The sequence below is a fragment of the Anarrhichthys ocellatus genome, unplaced genomic scaffold (assembly GCF_004355925.1).
Source record: "Anarrhichthys ocellatus isolate YVR2014 unplaced genomic scaffold, GSC_Weel_1.0 scaffold24, whole genome shotgun sequence".
NCBI lineage: Eukaryota > Metazoa > Chordata > Actinopteri > Perciformes > Anarhichadidae > Anarrhichthys > Anarrhichthys ocellatus.
This window is the reverse complement of record NW_022280054.1, coordinates 11795663-11810932: the sequence shown is the minus strand read 5'-3', so window position 1 is coordinate 11810932 and position 15270 is coordinate 11795663. Positions and strand designations below refer to the sequence as shown.

General features: G+C 40.6%; 1 protein-coding gene across 1 annotated transcript in view; it reads right to left on the bottom strand.

The window, feature by feature from the left end:
- Positions 1 to 2303, bottom strand: part of alp3 (alkaline phosphatase 3) — a 12743-nt gene extending 10440 nt beyond the window's left edge. Inside the window, exons 1-2 of the mRNA XM_031860995.1 lie at positions 2234 to 2303; positions 292 to 408 (exon numbers count right to left, since the gene is read on the bottom strand). Of these exons, the coding sequence (XP_031716855.1) occupies positions 292 to 408; positions 2234 to 2303 (187 nt within the window). The remainder of the gene's footprint in view (positions 1 to 291; positions 409 to 2233) is intronic.
- Between the last annotated feature and the right edge of the window lie 12967 nt (positions 2304 to 15270).

Below are 15270 nucleotides of genomic sequence, written 5' to 3'. Positions count from 1 at the left end.
ACACACACACACACACACACACACACACACACACACACACACACACATCTTCTATTCATTCCAGACTCGATAAATAAACTCCTAACTTCCTCTGCTGGGATTGAACCGTCCCTCTGGAGTGTTTTCCTGCTGTAAAGATCAAAGTCTCACTGAACATCTTCTTGTTTTCTTTGAAATATTTTGTTGGTTTGTTGCGCTGCACATCAGGAACAGACAGGAAACGGGGCACAAAATGCTCGACAAAAAAGAAGATCAGAGGGTAATTCCTATTTCAGATGTTGTGAAACTCACCATCTCCAAGGAAGAACAGGATGTTCTTGGCCGCATTGGTGTTGAGCTTCCTGTCCAGCGCCGACTGCAAAGTCTCCCGGGCCTGTGACCTCCAGAACTCCGGGTTCTCCTCCTCGACTGTAACCGAACACACAGATCAGACCGGGCTCAATAGTATTCCTGTTGTTAATCTGTATTTTTCATGTGGTCTTATGCTTTGTAGGTTTTGCAGCGTAATAACCAAAAGATGAGTAACTACAGAAAAAAAAAGCTGCAGATTAAAGCACAAACTTCAAACTTCAATGTGACAGAGAGAGAGTCAGAGAGCCTGCAGAGATCAATGTGAGCATGAATAAAAAAAACAAAACACTCCACTGATCTTTGTTCAGGCCCTCTGGGTTTCAACCGTGTGTGTTAGCCTGTTTTATTTTTCTCCAGCTGTCAAACCTCCCACACATGAACTCTTATCTGCTCAAGTACGCGTCCCTGTGCTGTAACAGGTATAGTTTGATGCAGTAGTCCACTAACGAGCAGTAAATGCTGATTGCAGCCAGTTGCACAACTCCACAAGTACCGAGTGTGCTGATTTTCAAAAAGTTTGGGAAGCCTCTTACAAAATGAGTAAATGATGAAAGGAAAGGTGGAAGCTGAGGACAGAAGGAAAGTGAAACGAGGGTAAAAAGAGAACACAAAGTGAGAAGAGACAGTAAGCCCTGAATGCTGGTGATTAAGGTTTGAAGCAGCAGAGAGAAAGAAGTAGAAAGGAAGCCTGACTCCAGGGTAAAGGGGTGAGGATCATACATCATCCTCAACATATTCAGGCCTCTGTGATCTGAAGGAGGAATCTGGAGGTTTGTGTGTAAGCAGAAGGAAGGACAACTACAGTGAAAAAGTAGGTTATATTTATGTACCTTCACTGCTGGAAATCTACAGATGAAACACTTAAATAGCTGAAATACTAACGGTTGAAGTTGTAGCTGAAGTGGAAGTCGAAAAACAAACACTGAAAGAAGTCAAAGTAGCGGTTCAAGTGGAAGTGCTGAAACAAAGCTCATCGACCGGGTCGGGTCGATGAGGTTTGATTACATATGTACACATGTGTACGGTTGGAGGGAGACACATCTGCATATCAGTTTATTGCAGCCGAAACAAATTCCGTTGGTGAAACAGTCATTTCGCAGCATTTCTGAGACTCAAAACTGTTCATCCAGCGCTTCACAGCAGCAGCATGCAGGAATCTACTGCTATGACGGAAGCACAAGTTTGTGATCTGCAAACCCAGCCCCGGAACAGGCGTGCAGCTCGCTATCGACAGGCTCACGGAGATGGGCCATTAGAGAGACGGGGCCGGACAGCCGGTTAAAAACTTTATGGATTTGTTTTTGACGTTTCACCGGCTCACTGATGCGGCACACCACCCTCGTCCCCTGTACGGAACGCCAGGACACCACTGGTGGAGGACACCTCTGTTCAGGTGTCAGTTAGCACCTAACGAGTGAAAGCAGTCGAAGTGTCGCTGAATTCGTAAGTTAAAGAGACAGAAACACCGAGTATAAAATGTGACCTGAGATTAAGAAAATGAATGATGTGAAAAACGTGGAACTAATATGATAAAGCACAAAGGGTGGATAAGGGTTTAAAGTAAGAATGTAAAGTATTAATGGGTTCAAAGGGGGTGAAGAGGAGATGACAAGGTTCAAAGATGAATGGCATTTTGGGGTTTGAGTATTCAAAGCAGCAAAAAAGGTTGAAAAAAGTATGAAAGATAAACGTGATGAAGAGTTTGACTAAAGTTTCCAGAAGAATGTGTGAGAATGTTGAAACCTCACAAAAAAAAGTCCAGTAGAAGAAGAAGAAGCTGAAGAATAATAAAGACCATTAAAAAAAATGTGCACGGCTGAAGTGAGCAAACTGACGTGTTCACAAAAAACAAAGCTGGTCTTCTTCTCTTGTTGTTTCTTACCTTTGGCCCTGGACGATCCAAACGCCAGCAGCAGAAAGAGAGCCGGGACGACAACTCTCGTCAACTCCATGGTCGTGTTCACGCTCCTCTAAACCTCTCCCAAAGATCACCTCTTCCACTGAAATAATGCTCCAATCACGCCAGCTGTCAATCATCTTTAACAACATGTCATAAATGCATTATAACCCTCAGGCCGTAGGTAACCTCTGACTGTAAAGGCTGCGTCGGGGTTTTGGTCGGAGTCGAAACTTCGTATAAAAAGGGTATAAAAATAATACACATATAGCTGCATGATTACAATTATAAATGGAGAGTTGGGATTCTGTGTTTCTGTAGGGTTTGATCCAGTAAACAGTTTAAAACTAAGGATTGAATTAATTATTAATTAACAGCTGTTAAAGCTTTGATGATGGTGGTAAACGATAAAAGCTAATGAAGGGCATTATTTATGGCACTGCTAAAAATCAAAGGGGTGGCAACAGCTGTGGAAAGCGTGTGTGTGTGTGTGTGTGTGATTTGCAATCATAAATGAACTGTACCTGACAGAGGGGGGGGGGGGGGCACACTGTTGTGTAAGTGAGAAAAGACACACTCCCGCTGGGACTGAGCTGAATGGCACAAAACACTCTCGCCATCTATTTTCCAATGAATACATTAGCCAGAAGGGGAGTATTTGTAAACCGGCAATCATGTGCTGTTCGATTGCTTGTCCAAAAGCTGTCCATCGCTGACAGTGACGGAATAAAAAGGTAGGACGGCAGCTGGTGCAAAAAGGGGAGCGTGTTGTCCTTCTTATTCAACAGGTACCATGCGTCACACTGCTAATGGGGACATTCATTAGAGATGATTTGATCCCTTCATGTTCCCAATGAGGTCACTAATTATAGCCTCGCGATTGCGGACGGGCCACTGATGACGAGGACTGGGGTCATTTGTTGAGATGCAAAATGGGTTAAACGCCATGAATCAGCTGGGGAATGTGTTTTCCTTCTTCTTACTCCCGTTAAGCAGTAAGAAGAAAGTAAGTTAAGTAGAGCAACTAAAAGGAAACATATTTACATGTACTGCTGCAGACCAACACAAATAAGAACACGTTTGTGTGATTTGAGGTTTATAATTGTTAATAATGTCTGGAAAGGTTTTCAAGCAATATATTTTTTTTAATTTTAGATGAATTACTTCCACATAAGTACATGTCTTTAGTGCCCCACGTATGCAGAAATTGCTGCGCCTTTTGGCATTCTGAGCTAAATGCTAACGTCAGAGATGCATGCTCACATGCAGATGTTTAGCAGGTATATTGTTTACCATGTCAACTGTTAGCATGCTACCAAGTTAACGCTAAACACATAGTTCAGCTGAGGCAGATGGGAGAGTCATTCGGTTTGCAGGAATTTGGTTACAAACGAAAGTATTGGACAACATTTTGATCCGATGGTGGCGTTGGAGGAAACGTCAGGATATGAAGCGGTCATTAGGGTTCATCCTCTCGGGACCAAGACCATCTGGACAAAATGGAAAGGCAATCCATCCGATGGATTTTGAGATATTTCAGTCTGGACTAAAGCTACCAGAAAACCAACAAGGCAGTGCCACGTTGCTATCTCTGGTAGAATGTTGCTCTGTGTTTGTAGTCTGGTCACCTTCGGTCACACACTGCTGGAGTCGGTCAGTGGGACGATGTTGGGTTTTGGGGACTTCAGGTGCGATGAACTGGCTGCTGCTGCCAGTGGAAACAAGTCAGGATATCGGTACGATTCACAAAGTCAAATTTCAGCCCAGTATCGTTGCAGGTCGTGAAAGTCACCAAATTGAAATCTAGTGATTCACGGACTTTAAACTACGAGACCAGTGTTCGAAACCGTGTGTCCCAAAGTGTGGTTCTGTTACCCAATGCTGTGTTCTGACTAAGTGGCTTTGTTGGAGATCGATAGATTGTATTTTGTGACTTTTACACAAACTGCTGTGTTGCAACTTAAGATGTTTTTAAATCCAGGGGTTGAAAGTAACTAAGTACATGTACTCAAGTGCTTTATTTAAGTACACATTTGAAGTACTTGTAATTGAGTATTTTCATTTCATGTTCAGAGGGAGATTTTAAAAGTAACCCACTACATTCATTTACACAATGAGCCCCACGTTTACCAGCTGCAACATTAAAGTGATACACACAATATCTTAGTGATTATCCATCGAGCCATGAGTACTTAATACTACTTAACCGACAAAAAATGTCATGACGGAATTTTACTTGTAAGTTTTTTATCTATATAGATGTGTGTGTGTGTGTGTGTGTGTGTGTAGACCACTTCAACATTAAAGTGATGAACACATCGATGCATCAATACATATAATGCAATAATCCGACAATATATAATATATATATTATTTTGAAATGGACTGTTCTGCGTAATGATTAGCTTTACTTTTGTTTTGTTGTACTTTTGAAGGCCTACTTTTACTTGAGTACCAGATCATCATCTGAGTACCTCTGGTGAAGGTCCACTACGTGAGTCCAACTGGCTGACATGTTTGCCGGTGAAGAGACGCGACCACACTCACCGGTTTGGGTCTCAGCAGCCAGCGGGACGGCACACTGTTGCACACACCCGCTGCCATCTGCTGCAGTGTTATGAATCATGTCGGTGTGATGTAAGCTCATTACTTGACTGTAGCCTACACACGGCGGTGTGGCGGCACTTAGCCGTGAGTCATAAAATAACAAAATGGTCTATTTTATTGTTACAAGAATATAATAAGTAGAAAGCATGAATGTATTGTGAAAAATAATTATACAAAATAAGAATAATTAGTTGGATATTTTTGGAAATACCGTTTTTCTTTCTTACTTGTTTATACTTTCTTCTCCAGTGTCATGTCTGTACGCTAAATTAGGAGCTTACTCCAGCAGTCGGTTAGCTTAGCATAAAGAGTTAACAGGGAAACAGCTAACGTAAGCTAACACAATCTGTCTACCAGCGCCTTTAAAGTTCTTAAGTTAAGCGCAAAGGCGTCATTCCAAATGGATCTTCACTCTAAAAGTGTACAATTATTTTGGTAAGGCAGAGATATTTTATTAATGCAGTGTTCCACATTAACATGTACATTGATGCTTATACATCTGCAAACATCTCACAAGTGTTACCTTTATTATGATACCATTATTCAAATAGACTTTGCCGTTGCAGAGACACACTCTTTTCATTTCTTCTCATGACTTTTTGGAGCCTCAGCCAGAGGACTCGGGCTCAAGAGGCTAGTTAAATGCATTTTCCCAAAATGAGAAACTATTACCTTAATGTGATGTTATATCAAATAACAGGAGAAGAATGATGATGATATAAAAGTTACAACAAAATGGATGTATTTTTGAATTAAATCAGGCTGGTCTCATCCAGCATTCGTACCTACGAAACAATAACGCACCGTAATTCGTAGATATCCCACCAAATATTTTGGTATGTTATCCACGCAATCTTGAGCAAGGACGTATAAAGAGTGCTACATTAATCACTGGGCGGGCTGGAGGGGAGGGGTGGTTTTGTTGCCTAAACCTAACTGTGTTTCCTGTGAAGACGGACCTTTATTTTGAAAACACTGTATTAACGTAACGAGCGGAAATTGACACGCGTAGGAAAACTACAAAAAAAACTACAAAAAAAAAGGGGAGTAACTTTTCGTAGGATATCATAAGAACTGTTGTATGAGGATACGTTGATTCATTGATATAAATACAACACACAGGCCTATGCACCATGTATAACTGAGATATGGAAACTTAAAGAAAGCAAAAAAATAAATATATACATATTATGCTATATTTATAAAGTGTGTGAATGCATTTGAGTCTCCAACATTAATCCTCCCGTAAGACATAATGTGAACTCTTTTATGTGTGTGCGCTCAGTGTTTGTCACGTGGGGTTTGGGTCTGCTGATGCTGTGGATGATGAGGATGAGGATGCTGAGGTCAGGGCAGAGAGGTGTCGGCAGCTGAGCTTTATCACTGACCTCCGGGGTAAATCCTGTGAGACGGGGAGGGGGAGGGAGACGAGGGGAGATCTTCAGCCAGCCAGAAAGAGAATGGCTCTCAGAGTAAGTGCTGTTATATGTTGGTCCTACACTCACAACAGTCAATTTTCCATATTCTCACAGCAGCAAATAAGATATAAAATGGGTCTGGATTCGTCTGAGAGAAGCTTTTAGTGATGCTACGGGGTGTCGTATGGCATTGGGAGTTCAAAGCAATCATGTCATCGTTTAAACCCTCCACGGTCGGCTGATTGATGCAGCATTAGCGGCCAGGCTTTGTCCAATGTGAGCGGATGTTCCGGAGAAGTATCTTGGAGTCTCTGAGTCACGTTTTCAGTTGTAACGCTCAGTCTTCGTCCTTACTGAAGAGGGTAAATATTGTTGAAAGTGGACCGTCTACCATTGGACAGGTGAGGAGTGAAAACACAACACACACACACACACACACACATCAGAGATGGTTAGAGACAGAATCAATAAGCAGACACAGAAATAAAACATTTGACTGAGCAAGTGACAGCCGTCAACTCTGACAGGACAGAAACACGTGACTTAGTTCAGACGTTTAAACTCTCAGACTCAAATGAACTCAATGGGTTTGTTTTCAGATGTTTACTCACTGAAATTGGTCGAAGAAAGAAAATTTGACTCACATGTTCTCACACAAATGTTGTTTGTTTGTTTGTTTGTAACCGAGTTTCCAACATGAAAAGCTATTAATTACTATCTTCACTGCAAAAATGAAAGTCTAAGTAAGATGAAATATCTTAAATCAAGGCAATATATGCTTGTTTTTTGTCTGACAAGATATTTCTTATTTCGTTTTTATGTTCGAGCATTTCACTTGTTTCAAGCGTTTCATCCGTAATTATCTTAGTAAGGTATTATGACTTGTTACTGAGCAAAGACAGTACTTAACAAAGTCCAACTGTTGCTTTAAGAACAAACGTTCTCCAGATGTGCAACAGATGTCATGTGTACAGAATGAACAACATTTACAGTTACAACACATTCAATGCATATGACAGAACCACGGCAGGAGGCAAGACCAGGGTCCAGTTATCACCAGGATCCATGGAAACCTGCGAGGTGGGAAAGCACAGAGACTCCGGTGAAGGAGCAAAGTCAGCAATGTGCGTTAATGGTATCGGTAGCTGCGAGGAGAGAAAGCACACAGAGTGAGTGAATGAGAGCATACAAACCATTAAAAAGGATTTGGTAATCCTTAAATCATTATGGTGGCACCAAACATACTGAGCTAAATTACGAAAAGTGCTAACGGACAAAATCTATTCTGAATCCAATGTTACAGGTCAGATATGCTGCTGGTTTACATGACAGGAGTTTGGTGAGAGTATATTCATCCTACATCGGACACCGGGAGTACCCTCACGCAGACTGGCACATGACATACTCGTGGAAGAAGGCTGACCGCCCACCATTACACTGACAGCAGCCTGTGGATTGCCCAACACAGCGACATGCAACCATGCAGGACGTAAGAACTGTCTCTCCCCGACAGTTCAAACGCTCACCGTCAGCATCGGAACAAGTTTAAATTTAATTTTTTTAATTTAATTTAATTTAATTTAATAGCCATGGAATCTCATGATTGCATGGCTATTCAATTTAAAAAATTTAAATTAAATTAAAAATTTAAATTAATATTAAATTAAAAAATTAAAAGATGCATGTGCCACAACAACGGCAGTGGCCAGTGGCCAGATATAAATATGATCCATAGAAACCTGTGAGTGAATGAGAGCATAAAGACACTGTCCTAATGTAGAAGGTTAGAGTAAATCCCAACATTTTGTTTTGAGGCACTGCTGGCCTTTCAATGTCATTTATAAATGCTTTATAAGGCATAAATAGTCCTCACTTTAGATGAGCTCACATAAAACACTTTACTAACGAGTAGTAACTACCTTAATAAATCATGAATTAATCATGAATTGCAGTATTAATGTGTGTTTATAAAGCATATATTAACATAGTCCCTAACCATTATATATATATAAATGCATGAATAATGTACATCTAAATAAGTTGTTCATCATTTACTAACACTTTATAAATATTATTAATCATCTACAACTCCTTAATAATTGGTTTGTAAAATATATAATACTTCATTTACAAATGGGGAATGCATCATTTATAAAGTATGAAAACACAATAATGAAACACATAATAGACGAGCGTATTAATCAAGAATAAAACATTTATAACTGTTGTTATGAACTGCATACTAATGAATTATTAATGTAGGAACAATGCTTTATAAATGATGAATTAAGTGTTTACTCATACTTAACTAATGCTTCATAGTGTGTAGTTATTATAAAGTGCTACCAAAACGAGTTATTACAAAACAAGTCTAACTTAATATTTTACATTTTGATTTTTTTTTTGGGGGAGACATTATTTCAGAAAGTATGTACTGTACATGCTTGAAAACCTACTGCTATACTGAATGTGAGCATTACAACTATATATATATATAGTACAACGGCCCCCTCTAGTGTATTTAGGATGGTGACTGAAGCCAACTCAAGGTAAGAGGAACAGACTGAAGATGTCTCTCGGAGGTTAAATTCTCTGTGCTTTTTTTGAGGATCATAGTTTTGTTTTTTAGCAACATGGGAGGAGATGCATTCTACAACTGAAAATGTGTAAATAATTGGTATTTTATATGCCGATTCCAATATTTTTAGACTCACTATATCTAAGTTAGACTGCTTATATAAACAAGATACAACATATTTGTATAAATAACAGATTCAGTATTATTTGGGCTCTGTAGCAGAATTTTGACTTTAATGTTGAGAAATAAAATTCATAGAAACTAACAGTTAACTTGAACAATAGTGTACATCAACACACACACAAATCCAGTGCTTCTTAGTATGCGTACAGACGTGTTTTTATTTGGTCACTTGTCTATTGTAAACACCCTGCAGACTTAAGAATGAGAATGCAAACACCTAGAAGTGCTTGCATTCAGATATCTTTGGGAAGTACCTGCCTCGGTTCACCCACATTACAAACAGAGAAGAAATCCTGCAAACAGTCAGCAGATGTGCACAGACGGGTGTTCTGTAAACCATTTCATTCCCATTAGAAAGCAGCAGATGCAGATAAACACGATTGAAGAAGTGTATTTAAAAACGTTTAGCAGATGGCTTCAAATGGCATTCCACTAACCATCAAGCAGATGTGCAATCCACTAACCATCAAGCAGATGTGCAATCTACTAACCATCAAGCAGATGTGCAATCCCCACATGTGAAACCCCACAACTAGAAACCCCTCATCCATACAAACCTGCTTTCTTCCAGATACTCCAGCTGAATCAGATGCAGCCAGGCACCTTTGTGTCTGCTGCTGGAGGGAGATGTTGGAGCTCAGGGGTCCTGCAGGTTAATGGTGTAGGTTCGTCTCTCAGGTGAAGACCTGAGCACGATAAACAGTCACAGTTATTGAACAAATGTTCTCTAGTAGAGCCTTTACAAACAGAACACATTGCCTTCGGACATAAAGCATTTCCAAAAGTTGGCGAATTGAATGCAATGTGCATTATTAAAACCCAACAGTTAAAATGGAGAACAGGAGCGATAAACACTGGGAGGCTGTACTTAGCACAGCAGTGCTCCGAGCTAAAGGCTAATGTCAGCATGCTACGAGATGCTAGCTATGGTAATGCTAACATGCGCTCTCTTAGCTTAGCCTGTTTGTTGGTTTATTTGGTAGGGACATTGCACATTAATAAAACATCACTGTAAATACGTCAGAGTAAGCCAAGAAGCTATTGTTTCATCTGTTAGCATGCTAACATTTGCTAATTAGCACCAAAGCCTAGCTAAACTTGACATTGAAATTTTGCTCTGACAAAGGCGCTATTAAGCCTCCGTCAACCTCCTGGTGGCGCTAGATGAAAACTCAAGTGATCACCGGACCCAGTTTGCAAAATCCAGGGGATCCGTTGCAAACCTTTCAGTCTGTGAAAGCTGGCCTTCTCAAAAACAATCCGTTGATTGACACTTCAGACCTCCTGAAAGTCTCATGAGCAGAATTTCTGGGCGTCTCCAAAATCACAAGACAATTATTTGTCACTTGCAATTGTTATTAACATGTCTTTTAAAAGCTTACTGATGCCCAGCAGCTTTCATTATCATAAGTTGTGCGAAGCGAACCCGTCTTAACGTCCGTTTGTGGAACTAAACACACTCTTTTGGACCAAGATGCATTTAGGTGTCCTGGACCTTATTCTCTATTTCTGGGTGGTGTTGAGGGGCTGAGTCCAATCTCCTCCCCAGCACTGACATTTCTGTATTGTCTGGAGACTTGGGACTTTCTCTCAGTGTTTACTTCTCTACCACAAGTAAAGCAGCTTACTCACAGATGTGGATTACATGGACAGTGATGGAAGAGCAGCTTAAAAAAGGGGAGCAGTCTAAAGAAGCAGTGGTTTGTGTGTCGCTTCTTATAAAAAGTGGTTTTATTTCCAGGAGAGGCTCCAGCTGACCGGACCTGCATGTCTTTGAGAGGAAACTGGAGCATCAGGAGGGAAAACACTCGGTACTCAGTAGATTTCCCTTTTCTTTTAGACGCAGTGTGATTACGTGGACTTTACCACCGCTTTATAACTAACACAAGGCCACGTCTACAAGTGAACATTAAGTTCAGAAGTGAGGATCTTTCTCTGTAACGAGGATTTTTAAAAGTACACCTTATCCAATGCAGTTTGGCATCTTTTTGTGTGACTTTTTTTTGTCTGTTAGAAAAGAAAGGTTTATACAATATACATATATACTGTATATACACACACACACACACACACACACACACACACACACGCTGGTCATATAATTAGAATATCATCAAAAAGTTGATTTATTTCACTAATTCCATTCAAAAAGTGAAACTTGTCTATTATATTCATTCATTACACACAGACTGATATATTTCAAATGTTTATTTCTTTTAATTTTGATGATTATAACTGACAACTAAGGAAAATCCCAAATTCAGTATCTCAGAAAATTAGAATATTGTGAAAAGGTTCAATATTGAAGAGACCTGGTGCCACACTCTAATCAGCTAATTAACTCAAAACACCTGCGAAGGCCTTAAATGGTCTCTGTCTAGTTCTGTAGGCTACACAATCATGGGGAAGACTGCTGACTTGACAGTTGTCCAAAAGACGACCATTGACACCTTGCACAAGGAGGGCAAGACACAAAAGGTCATTGCAAAAGAGGCTGGCTGTTCACAGAGCTCTGTGTCCAAGCACATTAATAGAGAGGCGAAGGGAAGGAAAAGATGTGGTAGAAAAAAGTGTACAAGCAATAGGGATAACCGCACCCTGGAGAGGATTGTGAAACAAAACCCATTCAAAAATGTGGGGGAGATTCAGAAAGAGTGGACTGCAGCTGGAGTCAGTGCTTCAAGAACCACTACGCACAGACGTATGCAAGACATGGGTTTCAGCTGTCGCATTCCTTGTGTCAAGCCACTCTTGAACAACAGACAGCGTCAGAAGCGTCTCGCCTGGGCTAAAGACAAAAAGGACTGGACTGCTGCTGAGTGGTCCAAAGTTATGTTCTCTGATGAAAGTAAATTTTGCATTTCCTTTGGAAATCAGGGTCCCAGAGTCTGGAGGAAGAGAGGAGAGACACACAATCCACGTTGCTTGAGGTCCAGTGTAAAGTTTCCACAATCAGTGATGGTTTGGGGTGCCATGTCAGCTGCTGGTGTTGGTCCACTTTATTTTCTGAGGTCCAAGGTCAACGCAGCCGTATACCAGGAAGTTTTAGAGCACTTCATGCTTCCTGCTGCTGACCAACTTTATGGATATGGAGATGCAGATTTCATTTTCCAACAGGACTTGGCACCTGCACACAGTGCCACAGCAACCAGTACCTGGTTTAAGGACCATGGTATCCCTGTTCTTAATTGGCCAGCAAACTCGCCTGACCTTAACCCCATAGAACATCTATGGGGTATTGTGAAGAGGATGATGCGAAATGCCAGACCCAACAATGCAGAAGAGCTGAAGGCCACTATCAGAGCAACCTGGGCTCTCATAACACCTGAGCAGTGCCACAGACTGATCGACTCCATGCCACGCCGCATTGCTGCAGTAATTCAGGCAAAAGGAGCCCCAACTAAGTATTGAGTGCTGTACATGCTCATACTTTTCATGTTCATACTTTTCAGTTGGCCAAGATTTCTAAAAATCCTTTCTTTGTATTCGTCTGAAGTAATATTCTAATTTTCTGAGATACTGAATTTGGGATTTTCCTTAATTGTCAGTTATAATCAAAATTAAAAGAAATAAACATTTGAAATACATCAGTCTGTGTGTAATGAATGAATATAATAGACAAGTTTCACTTTTTGAATGGAATTAGTGAAATAAATCAACTTTTTGATATTCTAATTATATGACCAGCACCTGTGTATATATATAAAAAACATATATATATATATGTATATATATAAAAAACATATATATATATTTGATGAGGTCATTTAAAATGTTAAAACATCGACACTAACCTGTTTGTCAAGATTGCAAAGGACATACAAAGCACATTTTGTACCTCCTGTGCATAAAGTGTTAAATGCTATTAGAAATACAATTTAGCATTTTCATCAAATTACAATGTAATAAGTGCTCTAAACCTTTAGGATGCAAATACATCGGTTCATATTGCAACACTATAAAATGTATTTAATTGCACCTATTGGGCCAAACAACAAAAATAAAAAAAATCCCAATATTAGGAGAATACTGAATTGTAATCAAGAGTCATATCCTGTGTTTGGAAACATTGAGAGGATGAAATTTGTAGAGCTTTGCAGAAACACTGTTTGTTCAAATGAAACTTTTCCAAATACCGACGACCAAGTCTCACTTTCTGGAGTTCCCTGAGAAGTCCGGCACTGCGTGTTCAGTCAGCGTGAGGCCTCGTCTGTGGGGAACACTCGCCTCAGAACCCACGGGGATGACATCACAGACGTCCGGTCTGCAGTCCGAGCTACAAGTTACTTAATTCCTCCCAGAGACCACAGTCCTACTGGACCAGCTGAACCGCTTTAGTCCAGCAGGCTGTTTGTTACCAGGTGCTGCCTCACGGACTTCGAGGGTTCAATCTAAGATATCACTGAACATCTGAAACCTGTTAGCAACTACAGCAGCCATGACTTCAGGACAGCTGTTAATTGTTAAACGCTAAATTGTATAAATGCTCGATAGAGCAAGGTGTCGTCATTACCCGCCAGTACGGATGTAGTACAGATTTAGTTTAGAAAACCTGATGTATGAGGGGAAGAGATGCTCAATGGCAACTACAGCAAACTCCACCTGCAGGTGAAGACCATGAGATGTGGATGAAAGCTCTAGAAACGGCAAGTAAATAGACCATTAACTTTCAAAAAGCCCGTATGAAACTTTGACGCGATGTGAGTTAATGTTCGTTGACATATTTGGGGTAAGTATTTGCATATTGTGACTGGAAAATCACCATACCTATACAAAAAACAAACAAAAAAAAAAAAACATCCACACCCGTGCACTCCACAGAGCTGATGTTTATGAAGTTCCTGTGAATCAGCTTCACAAACAACCCGACATGGTCCTCTCACGTCTCTGTCCTTGTGACGAAAGCTCATAAACGGCTTTATTTCTTAAGGAAACTTAAGGCTAAATTCACGTCCCAAGTTCTTGTCAACTTTTAACAGAAGAGCAATAGAAAGCATCCTGACGGCAAACATTACAAACTGGCATGTGATGTGCACGACTCTACAGCGGGTTATTTAAAAAAGCCCAGATCATCATTGGTACCCATCTACTCAGTGATATTGGTGACAAGAGGTGCCTGCAAAGAGCTCAAACGATATGAAAAGACACTTATCACCACCGTCACAACCTGTTCACCCGGCTGCCTTCTGGTAATAGATACAGAAGCATCAGAACAGCTTCCTTCGTCTGGCTGCGAGACTCAATTCATCCTCCACCCTCCATCCATGATATCGTTTTTTTGTTTTGTAGCAAAATGGGAAACAATCTGCATTTTGCTGTGCAACCCTGTTGTACAATGACACTAAAGTAACCTTGTATCCTTGATAAGCCCGCTCTGATTGTGGCTCCGGCTGTAAACGCACAGTAGAAGTGATCTGTTGTGGGGCAGAACGTAGTATTTGGGATCAGAGATGCCGGTTCCACACCAGCGGGACAGTCGGCCTCCAAACGGTCTTCACAAAAGCACAAGTTACTGGAGTTTGTTTTTTTTTTTCTTTCTTTTATTGGCAACGATCTTTATTATCTCTTCCAGGTTTGGATGTGAAAAGAGGCTTTAATTTTTTTTACTTTAATTAAATATCTTTTTTTTTTTAATAAAGTAAAGCAAAAAAGTATTTACAAATTTTCAATTAAATTGTGATCAATGACTTGTGTTTGGATAATTACAAGCACCTTCTGCCGGCTGAGGAGAGAAAAATATAAATACAGGGAGAAGACTGCCACTTTGATTCAGAGGAGGAAATGACATGGCGTTCATGTTCGCATTACTCTTTGAAAAAAACAGTTATATATTTACAGAACTCTCCTGAAATGCATCTCCACTCATGGAAGCAGAAAAGGCCGTAGGATTCGTCCTGTTAAACTTTCTTTTTTTTTTTAAAGACCTTTTTCATTAAAGTGGATTTTTACTCTCGATACTTTTCAAGTTTCAGTATTTTATCTTTTTAAAAATCCGACACCAGACTGCAGGAGGGTGCAGCCCCTCGCTCTCTGTTTCCTCAGTCAACAGTTTGTTTTTTGAAGCGCAGAAAGCAGCGGGCACACTAAGAGGGCGTATTGGGGGTTGAGGGGTGTCGGGGGGAAGCGTCACCCCCCCCTCTCTCTCTCTCTTCCCCCCCCACAAGCAGCAAAATGGTCAAAGTTGGTCGCCCGGCTCCTCGGTGACACCGTCCTCGTAAAGTCTGTGCGAAGTCCTC